This window comes from Colletotrichum truncatum, assembly GCF_014235925.2.
Source record: "Colletotrichum truncatum strain CMES1059 chromosome Unknown Contig_0006, whole genome shotgun sequence".
Taxonomy (NCBI): Eukaryota; Fungi; Ascomycota; class Sordariomycetes; order Glomerellales; family Glomerellaceae; genus Colletotrichum; species Colletotrichum truncatum.
In genome coordinates, this window is record NW_027222403.1 from 3,226,436 (window position 1) to 3,243,056 (window position 16,621).

General features: G+C 49.4%; 4 protein-coding genes across 4 annotated transcripts; 3 read left to right on the forward strand and 1 right to left on the reverse strand.

Moving 5' to 3' along the window:
• Nucleotides 1–521: 521 nt before the first annotated feature.
• On the forward strand, nucleotides 522–2,159 carry CTRU02_210163 (paf-acetylhydrolase family member; the record flags this gene model as incomplete). The annotated part of the gene is made up of 1 exon (XM_036733824.1): nucleotides 522–2,159. The coding sequence occupies one exon, from the start codon at nucleotides 522–524 to the stop codon at nucleotides 2,157–2,159; it is 1,638 nt and encodes a 545-aa protein (XP_036574452.1).
• A 4,498-nt stretch (nucleotides 2,160–6,657) lies between these two features.
• On the forward strand, nucleotides 6,658–7,460 carry CTRU02_210164 (uncharacterized protein; the record flags this gene model as incomplete). Its single annotated transcript, XM_036733825.1, has 2 exons — nucleotides 6,658–6,997; nucleotides 7,129–7,460. The coding sequence occupies 2 exons, from the start codon at nucleotides 6,658–6,660 to the stop codon at nucleotides 7,458–7,460; spliced, it is 672 nt and encodes a 223-aa protein (XP_036574453.1).
• A 3,894-nt stretch (nucleotides 7,461–11,354) lies between these two features.
• On the forward strand, nucleotides 11,355–12,788 carry CTRU02_210165 (uncharacterized protein; the record flags this gene model as incomplete). Its single annotated transcript, XM_036733826.1, has 2 exons — nucleotides 11,355–11,489; nucleotides 11,541–12,788. 2 exons carry the CDS (start codon nucleotides 11,355–11,357, stop codon nucleotides 12,786–12,788), a joined length of 1,383 nt encoding a protein of 460 aa, XP_036574454.1.
• A 1,260-nt stretch (nucleotides 12,789–14,048) lies between these two features.
• Nucleotides 14,049–14,540, reverse strand: CTRU02_210166 (uncharacterized protein; the record flags this gene model as incomplete). Its single annotated transcript, XM_036733827.1, has 1 exon — nucleotides 14,049–14,540. The coding sequence occupies one exon, from the start codon at nucleotides 14,538–14,540 to the stop codon at nucleotides 14,049–14,051; it is 492 nt and encodes a 163-aa protein (XP_036574455.1).
• Nucleotides 14,541–16,621: the final 2,081 nt, after the last annotated feature.

Sequence of the window (16,621 nt, forward strand, 5' to 3'; positions counted from 1 at the left end):
GAGGATCAGAGGTCTGGTTGTGATACTTGATGCCAAGTGCCTCTGGCAACCAGGCCTCGCTGTGATAACCAGAGATGGTTTGGTCAATGTGGATGCTGCAAATAGAATGACTTTAATGTCCCATTTCTATTTGTTCCGCAATGTTCAAGTATCTTGAAGATGGTGGTCAAAGTACAGCCGGAGATGCAGACATATCCATAACGCTGTCAACAAGTTCGACACAGTTTACTAATCAAGCCAACTAGCAAACCTAGCTAAATCGATTCAACGCTTACATAAAATACTTGAAATTTCTCATTTTAAACACAAAGGTCACCCAAAAATCAGTCCATGCCAAGGCGGGAATGTAGTTCTGGGGAAACAGCAGGCTGATGACGTAATGCCGCCTCACCCGAACCAGCGACCTCTTAATTAGTACCCCTTGTTAACGTCATACCATGAACTTGAACCCATCCGGAGAGAAGCACATTCCGTCATATAAAATTCCCATGATAATGTGATTTTTTTTTTCATTCTTAAGAATGGTATCTTACTCTCCTCTAGAATACAGAGATATTGATGTCGAGCTTGAACCATTAGCCGACCCGCAAACCTTCGAACATCCGGATTCTCCGCTGCCGCTTCTCGACGATTCCATCACCACAACGACTGCTTCATCCAACGCCAGGAACATGGAGGGCACGCCGAAATGGATGAGGACGGCGCAACCTTGGGGAAGGACGGTTGCACAGAAAATAATTGCGCTACTGAAACCACGACTCGCGCTGGGGTACATTTTTTGGGTGTTGATTGTCCTTTATGTGCTTTATTGCATCCTCGCCCGGTCGCCTCTTTTGGCATCCAAGTTACCAAACTACTCCGGACGGTATGGAGTTGGAGTCATTGACGTAGAAGTCCCGGTACAGACACCACGAAAGACGAGCGATTTGGTTTTCAAGGATGGGAAGCCCGCGTTCGAACTGGAGACGGTGCTTTTCTCGCTTTACTACCCGACTACGAAAGGAGTGAAGAGTGCAAGGCCAAAGCACCGTTGGATTCCCAAGCCGGTCGGTTTGACGGCCGAAGGCTACGCCCGCGCTGCGCACTTTAACAATTTCATCTCGAGGCCCATTTTCACATTTGCGTTGTGGGCCCTCGCAGGAACTATTACCATCCCAGCAGAAGTTGACGTCCCTCTCTTACCTTTGAACGAAGAGACAAAGGACAAGTTTCCTGTCGTCGTTCTCTCTCATGGACAGGCTAGCTCGAGGACCGATTATACGCATTACTGCGGAGAGTTGGCGAGCTCTGGTGTTGTGGTTGCCGCGATAGAGCACCGCGACGGCAGCGGTCCTGGGTCGATTGTCACCACTGCGAATGGGGAAAGGAGGGTGATGTATTTGAACAAGAAGGAGTTGGAAGGCGGAAAGGGTATGGAGGATGATGAGTTCAAGTTTGAGCAACTTGCCTTTCGACAGGCCGAAATTGAGGAGACCATTGCAGTTTTGCGGTCTCTGGAAGCGGGCAAGGGAGTCGAGGTTTACAAGACGAATGCAAGAAAAGAAGGAAAAGACCTGGATCAGTGGGAGAACCGACTCAACTTTTCACAGACGGTCATTGCAGGTCACTCCCTCGGAGCCACCGGGGCACTGCAGGTTCTCAGAGGCGCAACCTCCGAGAAGAATCCGGCTGTGGGGGGAATCATTCTCGACCCTGGCAAGAGCAGCGGACGGCTCAACGCGGACATTGACGTGCCGATATTGGTTGTGCATTCCGACTCGTGGTCGAAGAAGGTTACTGTCTTCTTTGGGCGGCCGCACTTTGACACCGTCAAGGATATCGTCAAAGACGTGCTCAAGAGAGTGGGGTCAAGTTGGTTTTTGACGAGTTTGAAGACGAGTCACCCTAGCGTTACCGATGCGCCGTTGATCGAACCACTTCTTTTACGGTGGACTACCGGGGCCAAGATTGATGTTCATGACGGGTTGAGGGAGTACGTTCGGGTGTCGGTGGAGTTTTTGGAGTTTTTGAAGAATGGGACCAGGAAGGGGGTGCTATCTGAGGATGTAACGCATGAAGAGTATGGGAAGGATACTATGACGGAGGAACAGAAGAGGAGGATCCCGGAGGAGACGACGAAATTCTGGCAGATTCACGTTGCGCCGCCCCGCGTAGACTAGATAGTTGGGCTTGACGATTGACTAATGAATGTAAATACTCGTAACGTGAACGGCTTGCGCCCTGTCAAACTATGATGTTTGTTAATTGTTAAGTGTTCTATTCTAATTTGATTTACTTGCGGTTTTAGCTATCCCTCGATGTCCATGTTCCTCTTCTTGTCTGATGACCGGAGAACTTTTAGGAGCTCGCTTCTACAGCGTCATGATAGTCCTTGCTACGCATCTGTCATAGCGGGTTATCTGACAAAAAAGGAAGAGCTTGCGACACAGACACTGGAATCTCAGTGACTGAGATAACATGGAAGCCAAGCTCATCTTGGGAACCGGTGACAATGGGCCAAGAATCATGATCGATAAAATATCACTCCCAGAGAAACATCAAACCCGCTAGTTGGCGCCATCGTTTAATATGCCTCGATACAGATACCCATACATACATAGGGGACATCAGGTGATAAGGCGAGATGAAACAAATAGTCACAAGAATATGTTTGCTGTGGAATCAACCTCAGGGAGGATTCAGCCGGTATGGGGATGATGGAATGAATACTTTCCTCGGGACGGGGACTACCCGAGGAGAGGGAGACGAACATGTGGAGTTTTGGGGGGCCCGTCAGCATGGGGGAGTTCCTGGGGGGGGGGGGGGAGTTCCTTCGGGGGGTGGCAGTGTTTCTAGCTGGAATGACGTGCGGGTGTCGCTTAAGAGATGGGAGGAGAAGGTTAAAAAAAAAAATTTACTGGGTACTGTGCTGGCGCTGGAGAACCCTGTTTTTCCGAGGTTGCGTCTTTGAGACAGCGGGATTCCAAGTATTCGGAGACGAGGAGGTCGAGATTTGGGCCGCAGTGTCTTGACGAATGATGATGACCGAATAGTCCCATGTAGGACGAAAGGAACCGGCGCCGGGATTGCATCTGTTTTGTAATTAGAACCAAGTGTGTTCTTGTTTGTATCCATCTCCACGGTTCGCCAACCGCTAATCTCGGGTTACACAAAGAAAGAAAAAAAGACGCTTTGCTGGATCTCGTGTAACACAAGATTAGATCGTCATTTGATGGATACCCTTTTATTTCTCGCTTATTCAATCTGTCGCATAAGACTAGTGAGACAAGACAGACGGCCAATTTAAATCATCTCGCCTATCGAATAGGTGCCCTGTTCATCGCCGTTAAAGGTGGTGGACGGGACTAACAAGTTTATCAGCACTAAGGTAGTTGAGAGGTGGTCCACGTTGCTGCAGGCGAGGAACAAAACGGCTCAGCGGGACGCCGCACCGCTGGTATGGAAAAAATTGTGCCTTTTTTTTTATTTTATTTTTTGTGGTGAGACATTTGTCCAGGCTGCCTCCGCTACCCAAAACGAGAGAAACCCAACTCTCTCTCTCCCTTTGCTGTGCTGCAAGACAGCTCCAAGACAACTCCAAGACATTGGGGGCCGGTACAGAAGTAACCTTTTCCAACGTCAGTGCCAGGTACAGGCGTGAATTTTAGGAGGCGTCTGGTCAAATTTCTGATAACTGACGGAGGAAGGGCAGTGGCGTGACTCAAACAACGGGCGATGGAAATGGGCGAATTTCAGCTTCTGCCATTAGGGATTGCAATAGTGAGAATTTGGGTCCATTCGGGTGGGAAAGCGACAAGATCTGCGGTGAGGCGAGTGGAGTGACGGAACGATTAGAGGACATGATCGTGGGAAAACACAAACTACTGATTAGCCCCCTCCCCCTTCCCCTGGCTCTCTTTTCTAGCTTACCAATTATCTGAGACTGGAACGGGGAGGGAACTCCGAGGACGTGTATTCGGGTTCTCTTGGTCCAGCTTACACGCCTTTTCTCCCTCTCTCTCTCTCTCTTTTCAATCCTTCGTCCAAGGTACTGCGCCATTGACAACCCTGCTGAATATCAACTGCATCATCATTTAGTCGCAGCTTGGCCGGTATTATTCCCCAGAAGGACTTTATCTCCGAGCGAGACGCAATCAGACCGCTGCGAAACACAGATTCCGTCGTCTGACATTCCAGGCTCCCGATGCCATTCGATTCGGCAATGCAGAAGAAGGCAGCATTAGGAGTTGTCGAATCCTCTCCAGGCGAAGCTCGGTTGGCCCACGGCTTGATGTGAGTTGCCAGGCTCTGGGCAGGGAACCTCCCGTTCGGCAGACTTCAACTCAACATTGACGTCTTCTTGGCCTGATCTTCCTTGTAATAACATGATGCCTCTTCCCCTTTCTTCGCCAAGTGAGTCAACTAGCGACCTGGTCAACCCGGTTTGCGCCTTATTTGAGACAGCAGGAAGCAGCAGCGTTACCAACGGATGCACGGGGAGAGTTGCGCGATTGGGAATTAGCCCTCACCGAAAGTCCCTCGGGCAACTCGGTGTGGCGTTTGTCGTTTCTTTTTCCAGTTGTTTGTTAGGACCCTGCTCGGTCCTTGACGAATCGCTTCAGTCCAACAGTTTTGAAGGTCAAAAGCAACGGGGGGGCCCCAAGGCTGATTTAAAGACCAAATAGCCAAGACAGGATCGGCCCGCAAGGGTGGGCGCTCACTATCTAATATGGATGGTCGCATACAGCACCAGATCCCGGGGAGGAAGCCGGTCGACCGAGCTGCTGGTACTATGCGATGGACTGGCTTTTTGTTCACGATGGACTAGTTATTAGTGTTGAGATGTTGTCGTACTACTAGTACTGCGTCGTAGCAGTCGTAACTGTTCCTGGCGTTGGTGTTGACACGGGATATGGAGAAACTGGCCCCCCCCCCCCCTGGCGGTGTCTAACGCCCATCAAAGACATTTCATCGGTCCCCCCTCTCATCCTGGCATTTGGCGTTATTGGGTTTGGCGTCTGCCCCAGTTTGAATCGGGTTCTGGACGTAAATGAATGATGATGACTGGACAAACCGCCAAAAGCGAATTTCCCGTCGCTACGCGCGCTTTGCGCTTGCTTGCCACATCCCACCCCCCCCCCCCCCCCCTCTCCCCCAATAATCTCCATCCACCTAGTCTCGGCAGCCCTAATTTTGCTTCTCCTCCCCCCCGCCAATCTCTCATCTCCAAAGGCAAATCTCCTCCCCTTCACTCACACCCCCCAGTTCCCTTACGACACTGAGTCCACAGCAATCGGTGCCTGCATTTGCATCAGCATACACTACATGACACCTTGCGCACCCATTCGTTCCATTTCCGGGTCCAGTTCACACACACAGCCAGGTTCTGGTCCTAAAAAATCAGGGACCTAGAATCAAGGACTGGGCAGAAATAGGACTGGTGTGTCCATCTGCTCCAGTTTGGATGGCCCATCGTGATCCCCGAAGAGCCGTGATTTGCTGACAGGGCTCACCACCAACTCATCGGATCTGCGAGACATTGATGGGCATGGCAGAGGTCTCCTGGCTGGCATGGCATGGGCTGACGACGGTATGGGCAACATGGTGACTCTGTACAAAACAAGTACGGATACGGGTAAGGCATGTCAATGGCAGGCTGGGCAGAAAGAAAGAAGTGCGAGCAGAGGCATCCGTAACAAATCTGTCGCCTCGACAGTCTCCGTCGCCTTTTTGGAAAATATGACAGAAATTCCTGAGTGGTCACGAGCCGGCCCTGGATCCCTTCCTGGTTGCTTAAACGGGCACCTTGCAGCAAAAGAACCGCCCTGATGAGTAGTATATTGCTGCATACTAAGTAAATAGACAGTGCCCAGCAGCGTCGACTCTTGCCGGGGGGGGGGGGGGGGGGTTCCCATATTCCATACAATCAATACTCATCCTCTTTTTTTCTGCCTTGCTGCCACGCTTCTCTCGCGTTTCGTGAGGTCATGACCGGTCACCCACACCACACACCATCGCCGTCCCGGCAATGCACATGCTGCCACCATGGAACGCTGGAGCTGTGTGATTCTCTCCCCCCGGCCGGGCCCCCCCTCCCCCTCCTCCATGTCGTCTCGTCACCTCACCTCACCACTCACCTCAGCCAGCCCGTCTCTAGCCTGCCTTTTCATCCCCTTCTAAGCAGACCCATCATAGTCTTTTGTTGGTCTCGCCTAGTTGGCCGGCAGAGGGAAGAAAAAAAAAAAGGGCAGAGGGCCCGCGTCCGTATCTCACGTCGTAAATCGGTAGACGGGTTCGTCTGGGAAATGTCCACGTCTCCTCCTCCGCTTCCACGTACTCATCCTCCTCTTCCTCCTCTTCCTCCTCTTCTTATTTGCTTTGCACTTGTTGCTTGCCATTCCAGCCAAACGTATCCCCCCGGTTCCGTCCCCCCCCCTTCCCACACCTTTACCACACCCTTCCCTTGTCCTGCCTCGGACGCGGCCGACCATCCGTTATCCCCAACGCCTCCACCCCCCTTGAAGACACCTTTTTTTGCTAATGCATCCGTGAGCTGACACATCCGGGGAAGGGCTTCCGGCGACTGAACCCAGAACCCAGAAATACCCTCCCCCAAAGTCGAGGGAGCCTCAAATATCTCCCACACCCTAGAAACCTCCAACTCCAAAGGAGACGGCAATGGATTTCGCATCTTCCACTACAACAGTTGACCAACCGCCACCACTGCTCTTCAGCCCCGACGTCGACGGTCTCGCTCAGGCCCCAGCCCACGTCGCTCGTGCTATACTCGTGGCACTGTGCGAAGATCAACGCGTACGGGCCCAGGCGCTCCGCCAGTTCGACCGACTGCTCCGCTTCCAGGCCGATATTCGCGGTCAAGACGCCGTAAAAAGTCCAAACTCCATGGCGACCTCACTAAAGAGAAAGGCTACCGGCGGCGAGCCTAAAATCTGCGTTCAATGCGACGGCATCTTTACCGAGGAGGAAAACCAATTCGGCGCTTGTTGGTACCATTCAGGTAAGCTTCTCCCCCCCCCCCCCCAACAAAACAATAAAAACCTGCCTTGTCCCGTCATCATCTAGTCTTCCATTTTCCAACCCCCCGTACAGAGGGAACTAACCTATGACTGGTATGTCACTCCGTAACAGGCGAGATGGAGCTCATGGATGAAACTGCCATCGAACGTTTGCCGGGAGACATGTTGCTGTATGACCTGGACACGGAGCCGATCCGCGCCAGGCACCCGGAGGCGTTCCGATGGTGTTGTTGCCACGCCTTGGGCAACAGGCCGGGCTGCGTGAGCGGGCGGCACGAGTCCAACCCGGACAGGAGCAAAAAGGGTCGCGGCAGCGAGTTTTCGGACCTGGAAGACGACCCTTTGCAGCTCGACGACGACGACGACTCCTCGTCGAATGAGAAAGAAGACCGAAACTCGCAAGGGCACAGCAGCCGCCCACAAACCAACGGACGGCAATCGTGAGCTTTTACAAAAAAAAAGAAGTTTTGTTTTTTGGGGGAGGCGGCAAAAAAAAAAAAAAAAAAAAAAAGTTCTCTCGCTCAGACTCTCTTTTATTTTTTTCCTCCTCCGAAAGTCCCGTCCAAGTTTGATAGACCGGTCAAGGGGACTTCTTTTCAGGGTTCCGGGCAATCGGATCGTTACCCGGTCCTCCGCGGCGTCTGGTCAGTTCAGGCTTTTATGACCATACACGAGATGGGCTACGGCAAGGGCTTTTATTTGCAAACATTGGGGCTTGATTTTTTCTGTTTACTGGGAGGCAATGCATTGGGATAATATTTTTAGGGAACGATGACACACAAATGTCAATTGATGAAGGTGGAAATTCTTGGGTGTTGTGGGAGGGTGGTGAATAGCCTTGGTTAATGTTTGGACATGATTTCGTATTTTTCTTGTTTTTGGGGGAGGGCATCTCCAGCACCAGCAGTACACTACTACTACTACTACTGCACTGCACAAAAGTATCCTGTACCAAGGCCACCACCGCTTTTGTACTGCGCACTCGCCATTAGGCGACACATCATGGGAGAGGAGGTAAAGCAAAGTCATTGTAGTTGCTTGGTAGTACAATTGACGAGACGAAACGGGGCAGCCCGTGTTACACAGAGACACAGAGCGGGATATCACCTGATGAAATGCCGGTTTTCTGTCAAGCTAACCCCAAGGTAACCACGGATACCCTTATTTCTCCGCCCGTTGGCGGCCGTTGACGGTGGAAGCGGTGGCGAGATGCATGCCCAACAACGCCGCGGCACGCATGCGTTTTACACTGTGGTAGTGAGATGATGGGGATTGACGCCTTTTTTTTTTTTTTTTTTTTTTTTTTTTTTTTTTTTTTTGGCTGTCCTCTGCGTCTGCCTGCCTCTGACTGCCTGCTTATTCCAGCCAGAGACGCGATATCATCTGCAGCACTGCAACTGCAAGGGACGCCGTAAGAAGACTAGGACAGGACGGCCGGGGGGCCAATGAGACGGCGGAAGTCATCCCATAGTGCGCCCTGCGATCCATGGATGCCATGCCTTGGGTGGTGTTGTGGTTCCCGCCCTACAGCAAGCACCCTACGGCGGTGAGCTTTTACACGCTATGCGAGGTCCAGTGAGTGCCATTGCATGTCGCGCGCCAATGGCTTCCAGGGGACGGGGGGTTCACTGTGCAGGGGCCGGCGCCGCTTCCGAGATTCCCCGGTGAGACGAACCCTGATCGACGCTGGGGAGAGAGAAGAAAGTGGAAGGTAGGCTGCGTCGACGAATAGCCTGATGTTTGCTATGGCCAGTCGAGTCAAGTTTAGGACGAACGATTGATTGATGGTCTTTGGTCTTTGGTCTTTGGTTGGATGCCCTCGTGTTGAGATGTTTACGAAAGCCAGTCAGTCATAGTAATATTTGGAGTTACGGAGGGCGACTTTTACTTGCCAATCGGTTACGGTGCAGTCCCGTCATAACTCTGCATGTGCTATTTCGATACCTTTTGAAGAAGTCCATAGTTATTTCCATTACTAATTTTGTCTTGACAGTATCCGTATGTCGGTAAAGGAATAAAGTAAAAAGCCCCTTGGAACCAGCCAGCGAACGGGCTCTAGGTAACTAAATGTTGGCTGTTACATACTAAATTAAGCCTTAATGAAACATTAAGTCATCTTTCTTCTTAATTAAAAACAACATTTCTTGTGTCTTTATTGCATCTGTTAATAGGTACGGTGAGGGAAGGAGACAGCCCGTTGAAAACAGCCAAGCACCAAGAAGTGACATTACCCAGGCAGGCAAAACTAGGCGGGAGTGGTTCGCCAAGATAAATAGGCTACCAATCTGCATTGAGGGCCAGAATTGGTTAGAGTCAAAGAAAAGTAGTCCGACACCAACCATTGCATTTGATGAACATACCGCTTGTTCCTGCAGATCTGGGTCTCCAGGCTAATGACTCAACAGTGGATCGACTAAGTCTTCATGTCATAGACAACGAACAAGAGAAGCCAAAGGTGATCTAGAAAGATAATGAAAGAAGAAAATACGCCAGCATATAGATTGGAGCTAAGCAGCGGGCGGAGAGAGATAAGGGGTGCTATGAATAATTTTGTGGGACAAGTAATGGATGAAGCAAGCAGCAAGGCTACAGGGGCAGTTTCAACCTAGAGAGCTTATGATGAAAGAAATTCAAGTGATCTTTGCAAACCCCCTGAAAATTAGGCAGGAGCTGGTTAGTATATTTCTCAGGGTTAGGGATACGCTCTCTACATGAACATCGACCCTGGTCATCTTCATGGGGACATAGCCAGCCATTGCCACAGCGCACAATTGATAGTCGACGAGAGCACAGTATTAGGTCAGCTTCATAAACACTCTTTCCCATTGCAGCATCAAGTTTTAATTTCCCTTAAAAGTAACCTTGTGATTTTAACCCTAACCCTCAACTTCGAGTGATACTAAGCCTTCTGCAAAACTGTTCCTCACGAGCCACTTTCAAATCAGCACGGAAACGGTATTACCGACGTAATTACTCAAAACCAGCATGATGAATTTGAAAGTATGTCAGCAATATGAAGGAATGGTAATCCTTTAATTATACAATCTGAGAAAAGGAACGTTGGTGTAACTATCCCCGGTTAGTGTATGAGAAATGTAGACCCAGTAAAGTTGCTTTTCGAACCAGCCTCATGACATAGAAGAAAGAAATCCGGGTTTCCTTGTAAGAATCCCTGCTTTGTTCCTTTCATAAACTCCACCCTTCTGGCTGGAATGCTTATTTCAAGACACAAGGAGCATTCGTCAGGAGTTTCAGGCTCTTGGCAATTGTCTGCGAGCGAGCCGCAACGGCGGTGTGATAACTTATTGAATGGAGCTTGGCAGGAACACAAAAACGCATACTCATGTGGCAGATATTTATTCCGTGAGCGTAGAGGTAATGGAGATACGGCCCTTGATCTTTCGCAATCCTTTTCGCCAAGTTGACTCGACTCAACCAGAGCACGTAAAACATACTACTGGGTATGCAAAGAAGATGCAACTGCAGAGATGATTTCATAGCCTGCCATGTAGTCAAACATACTCAATCAGACCGTTCCATCCTGCTTCCGAATCAGATGAGCATCGCAACTGCATTCTCCCTACTTGCATCCTAGATTATCAGTTTCATTCAACAAAACGATTACCTAGACTTAGAATGACTGTTTACATCCGTCTCAGTCCCTGACCTGCCCATTTTAAGTTGTAGTTTCCCGTTCTGGCCAAGGCAGTACAGCTATATCTTGAGCACGACACCAAGCGACATTGTCTCGTAACCTCTGAGGTGGAAACCCTAGCCGTGGTTTTCCCTCCACGATTTCAGTCTCCCATGGAACGTAATACATACTCATCATCTTAAACCGCAAGGTACTTCGCCATTAGCTGGCATGGCCGGCTACCATTGTGTCGGACTTTCTCAAACCCAACTAGAGCTTGATAGATATGCAAAAAGCGCAGCGCGACTATACGCTACTCGCTTCTTTGCTTCATGGAATGTACCAGTTATGGATCCCTTTAGAACTCCTAACCACTGTGCTTGGAGTCTATTGGTTCGTCAAAGTCTACTGCCACTTTTCCATCTCTGCATAATTGGCAAACACTTTTAGTTTGACTTAGATTCAATCAACGTCTCTGCAGTCATCTAACGGTCAATTTCCCATTGCGGTATTAAGCAGAAATAGGAGGCTGGTATTGTAAGACAAAGCGTGGACCACCAATAGCCTTACTCGACGAAAGGGTTGCTGCCTGTTGAACTCTCCCTTAAACACACTAGGGAATATATCATCAATACGACAGGCGATGTTATGTCAGGAACAGTGCTGCACTGGTCCCGAATTAACCAAGTTTTTTCAATACCGAGATGCCGCTGTGGACATGCGATTTCGACGGATGTGGAAAACCGGCTGTACATCGAGGTGGATGCTGCTTGCTGTGCGACAGACATCTTTGTGGCACTCATCTCAGGGGGCCATGGCATGATTGCCCAGAGCCGGATGTCAGTAATTCACCTTTCGGTATATCACAGTCTTGCTGATGTTCGATTTAGTCCGACTGGGATATGTTCGCCTATAAATACTCAGCAGCGGAAGCTCGCCATATAGAAGAGCTTTGCCATCGGATAGATGTAGCCAAGTTGCGTTCCCGCGCATCGATGCTTAGAGACGGTGTTCCGTGCACCATAGAATTGTCACGCAAAACGATGTCCGCGATGATGGGGAACCAAAACTGTCACACGGAAATCCACTTTCAGGACGGAGTTACCTGGCTCGCACGCTTTCACATTACCAAGACAACGTCGCCTCCACAGGAAGTCCGGGATTTCATTCTACGAAGCGAAGCGGCTACAATGACCTACCTCAAACGGCACACTCGTATACCTGTACCCGAAGTTTTCGACTGGGCTTGTGAATCTGACCCTGCGAGCCAAATTGGAGCTGGCTATATTCTAATGGGGAGGCTTGACGGTCTCCCTCTAGACTGGAGGGCAGTAACTTCAGCACAAAAAGAAAAGATCATGCAACAGCTAGCAGACGTGTTCCTTGAGATCGAAAAGCATCCTTTTAGGCTGATGGGATCTTTGACTCCATCTAATGACGATGCTTCTGGGTTTGATTTGCGCGGCCTTGCACAACCTGCGACATATCGGCTTGGTGCCGAAGGGCCCCTCGGCCCCTTCTCGTCCTCACTAGCGGGGTCTCGTGCTATAGTTGAGCGCTATCTAAAAATGATAGCAAGCGGTGAAATAGCTTCTTGTCATCATTTGGACGTATATCTGGCGCATCGATTACGCTTGGATCTAGTTGATAGCCTTTGGGAAGATGCTTCATCAAAGAACCAATTTTACTTAAAACATCCGGATGACAAGGGCGACCATATTTTGATTAATGAAAACTTCGACATTGTTGGAATTATAGACTGGGAGTGGACAAGTACGGCTTCACCAGAGGAGGCATTTTCCTCTCCGTTGATGATGTGGCCGGTAGCTGCGTTCTACGAAGGGTCTAACACGTTGTCTCCCGACGAATTGCGGTTTTTTGAGATCCTCCGAGAACGGGGTAGAAAAGACATTGCCAATCACCTGGTGAATGGTCGTAGGATCCAGAGGTTCAACTTCGCTATGGGCCCTGAGAGTCCTTCAGACAAACCAGTTTTCGATCAGCTCTTTCTAGGTCTCAGAGAAGCATTCGGTTACGGAGATGAAGAATGGAATCAATGGAAAGCTAAAGTACTTGAAGACTGGACGGAGGAAAATCTACCTCGTGATTGGGTGGATGATAAAGAGGACGAAGCTTGACGCTGCAAGTTGTTTGTCTCCATTTATTCAATCAGGTGTATGTGATTGTTTGAAAAAACGCACTCTCTGACTTGAAGAATCTTTCTTAAAATCAACGAGCAGCCTTACGATCCCGAAAAGTATCTACGGATGATTCATCAATACTGACGGCAACTGTGTGACGAGAGCCGTCAGGCGTATAGATTAAGCATACTTCGAGAGTCTTTAATAGACAGAAACCCATTGGTTTAATCAATAGTCGGAATTACTGCCCGGGCTGAGCTCAAATATAAGACTCGTGATCCCAATTTTCTATCGGTTTGGAGCAGCAGATTCACCACTTTGAGCGTTGAGTCTGTGCTTTGAGCCACATGTCCCTCAGACCGACGCCCTAAAAACACGCAGCATAAAACCACGCATCGAGGCAGTAGATTGGCACCTTGACGCGACCTCGGTACTCCTCTCCATCAAGAACAGAAACTTCTACTGAAGCAGGCTTCCAGTCGGCATCGTATGCCCAAACCTAGAAGGTCTCAGCAGACGGGCCGCCGGGATATCTCCAAAGTCCCTCAGGGATGCATTCGTTATCGCTTACGATGAAGGTGTTCCTCAAGATGCCAGGCGATGATACTGGCATTTTAAAGTCTTTAAAGTGTCTGAAAAGATATCAGCAGAACCGGGAAGAAGAATGTGAGTAAAGGTGAGGATGGGGACTCACAGCCGCAGAGCGCCATCTTCTGGTAAGTCTCCAGACAAAAGCCCAGTGGCCCAGACATTCGTCCATAGATGCCTCAAGGTAGATCCTTCCCCAGCGCAATGAATAGAATTGAACAGTGCATATTCGTGTCACTTTCACTTTTACTTGGATATGTGCTTGATTAAAACTTTAGAGAACGAGAGACCAGTATTGCCACGCAGAGTATCGATCATAGGAACCTTGAAACTTGATCCTGTTTGTACCTAATACCTCTTAATGACGATTTTGGTTCATGATGATCCAGGACTCCTCTGAAACTTAATATGGACGAGGTAACTTGGTCATTCTTCATCTCGACATAAAAGACGGCTCAAGAGCCACATTGACCCCTCTTCAATGTTTTGCTACCCTTCCTACCACAATGAAAGCACAGTCGTTGATGACTTGATAAGTAATCTCTTTCATGACCATACCAAGCACCTCAAAGACTTTGTTCGAAATGCTATTGCCCTCACCGATTCTAACCCGCAAGCAAGACCCATCTTGTGCTTGCAAATGTAATAGACGAAGATTCAGGGGTTGTTTCAAGTTGCCTCGACACACTTTTCTGCTTCAGTGTTTTTGGCAGCTCCTGATAGCCCAGTGACTGATTCTGAATTAATCATGGAGGCTTGCAACCGACGAGCACAGCTAGAGAAGAAGCCAGTTGATGCCTCTAGAAATATTCCACCGAAAAGCCCACTCAGAGACCAGAAGACACGTCGTTGATTATGATACCAACCATTTGAGGTGAGTGCGTAGATTGTGCTTACGCCAAACCCCATGATCGCAGCAGTGTAATACGCAGCACCTTGCGAGTGCGTCGAAGTTGGACACTCGGCAGTCGACAAGATGAGGCAAACTGCAAGTATGAAGGATAGCGATGCAGTGAGAATCCAAGCCGTCTCAACTGGCATGAAAGAATCGTCGCAATGAGCCAAGGCTCCAATGAGTAGCCATGCCACGAAAGAAGTGGACAGAAGACCCATAAGCACGCCGGCATCGCCAGCTTTCGGTGGAGGCTTAGTGTCCGCCATGGCTCGATGTGGAAGTAGTTTAGGTGGTTTTGGTATGTGATGAGCGTGACTTGGACAGCTCAAATGGGGAAGAACAACAATCGACACGTAAGTAGTTGGCTTTCTTAAAAATGAGCAATCTTTATCGATGAATGTCCCAGAGGATTCTGTAGTAGGGCCGAACCCACTCTTATTAGGCAGATCCGAGACTCAAGCTGCCAAGGCGGGTTTCCATGCCGTATTGCCTGGGCAATGCAACCAACACCGCGAATTCCGAAGGTGGCTCTCCAAAGAGGGGCTAACGTCCGCTATCATCAATGTGACGCGACATGATTATGTTTGGTCTGACCCCTTGGTCAATCGTGACATCAAACCCTAGCGCTCGGCAAAATTCCAAACACCCAAGTAACATGTATTCAAGACAATCAATAAACTAGCTTTTTCAGCATTGTGCAGCGTCATTGAGACTGCATAGACGCCTTTAGAAAGAGAGACAACATGGGATAGTTTTCGCGATTGCAGGGGTTTGCTAAATCTTCCAATTCATGAGTAGAAACTGGATGACCATGTTAGGATTTATCCAACTCATCGGTGATACTTCAGCATGATGGAAGACGACTTACAGGACCTCTTTGACAAAACTAGGCGCTTTGACGGGCTGTAATCGGAGAGACCCTTGCCGAGTTGGTGGTCCACTACCTACATGGTATAGGATAGTTGCGAGACTGCATTTGGGTCTGAAAACAACATCTCCAAGGACGAACAAATGGGTTTTGCGGGAAAAATAGTTTGTAACTCGCGTGACTGTCCACTCAATTGCAACTTCCTATGAGCGAACCAGACCAGTCAACACCACGTCAACTGTGCCATCCCATCAGAATTGCAGTGTAGCAAGGACCTTCGTCTCGCTTCTACGACCCGGGCACAGGCTGTAGGCAGGTTACTGCCGGCAAGTCAATCCAACTGGGCAAACTCGTTCAATATCGACATACTGAATTTCAAAGAACCAAAAAAAAAAAAAAAGCATACTTAGCCAAGCGTTTGGCAGTCCAAATAAAATAGCCCGGCATTTCACACGACGAAATACCCCCATGAAGTTGCCTCGTTTGGCGTGGAAGCAGAGGTGTTCGCCTGCTTCAGGGAACATAAAAGCATTGTGTAAGTCAATCGTAGGCGTTGGTTCCGTTTGTAAGGGACCTTCTACTCCAACTTTCCTCGCATGATCTCTTAACCTTATCTTTTTCTCCTCGGAGAAAAAAATAAATAAAGAAGCAGCAGCGGTAGCAACGCCGCGAAGAGAGCATGACTGTCTTCTCCAACGTTAGTTGGTTTACACCACTGCTTTGCCAGGTCTGGTCTGCCAGCGGCATCTTCACATCTCGGCCCCTCAACTCCGCGACCGACTTCGACGTTAGTTTCCCAACATCGTAGAAAACTTCTGTGGCTTATTGGCACGGAGTCCAACGGCTGAGGCAAGGTTGTGGTACGCCATAGAGAACCAACAATCTGCCTAGCTGCGTTTTCACCTGACATGGTCAACGCCATCTTCGCCATTACAAGACGGTCAGAGCAATAAAATGCTAGGACCAAATGGAAATGTATCGTATGTGAGACCATTCCTGACAGTTGGACTGACTAAACTCTCAAAGCCAGTGCAATCATCTGCTGCGCCCCTACGTTGGTTCGTGTCGAGTTGGAGGAGTGCGGTCGTCTCGCCCGCGGGAATGGTTTCGTTTGGGGTACGAGCACTGCGAGACAGCTAGGGAAACAAAGTGAGATCGTCAACAGAGTATCCTCTCAGTGGGCGATGCGGAGCACATCTTTCTTCAAGATCCCACAACTGGCCAAGTCACTGTAGCCTCGAAGCATTGATGAAATGACGTTGCTGAGGAGTATGAACTGCACAATGACTTCTCGTTCGATACGTCGTCACAGACGGTTCGTCGACGCGTCATTGGGGCCAATTGTACTTCGGAAGCATCGAACTCTTCGGTGATGAAACACCCGCTAGTGAGCTGCCATTTTCTTTCAAGGGACCACATTATCTTTCTCGAGGTGTAGAGTAAGCTCTGCAAAAGCAAAAAGTGAAGAGGGGACGATGA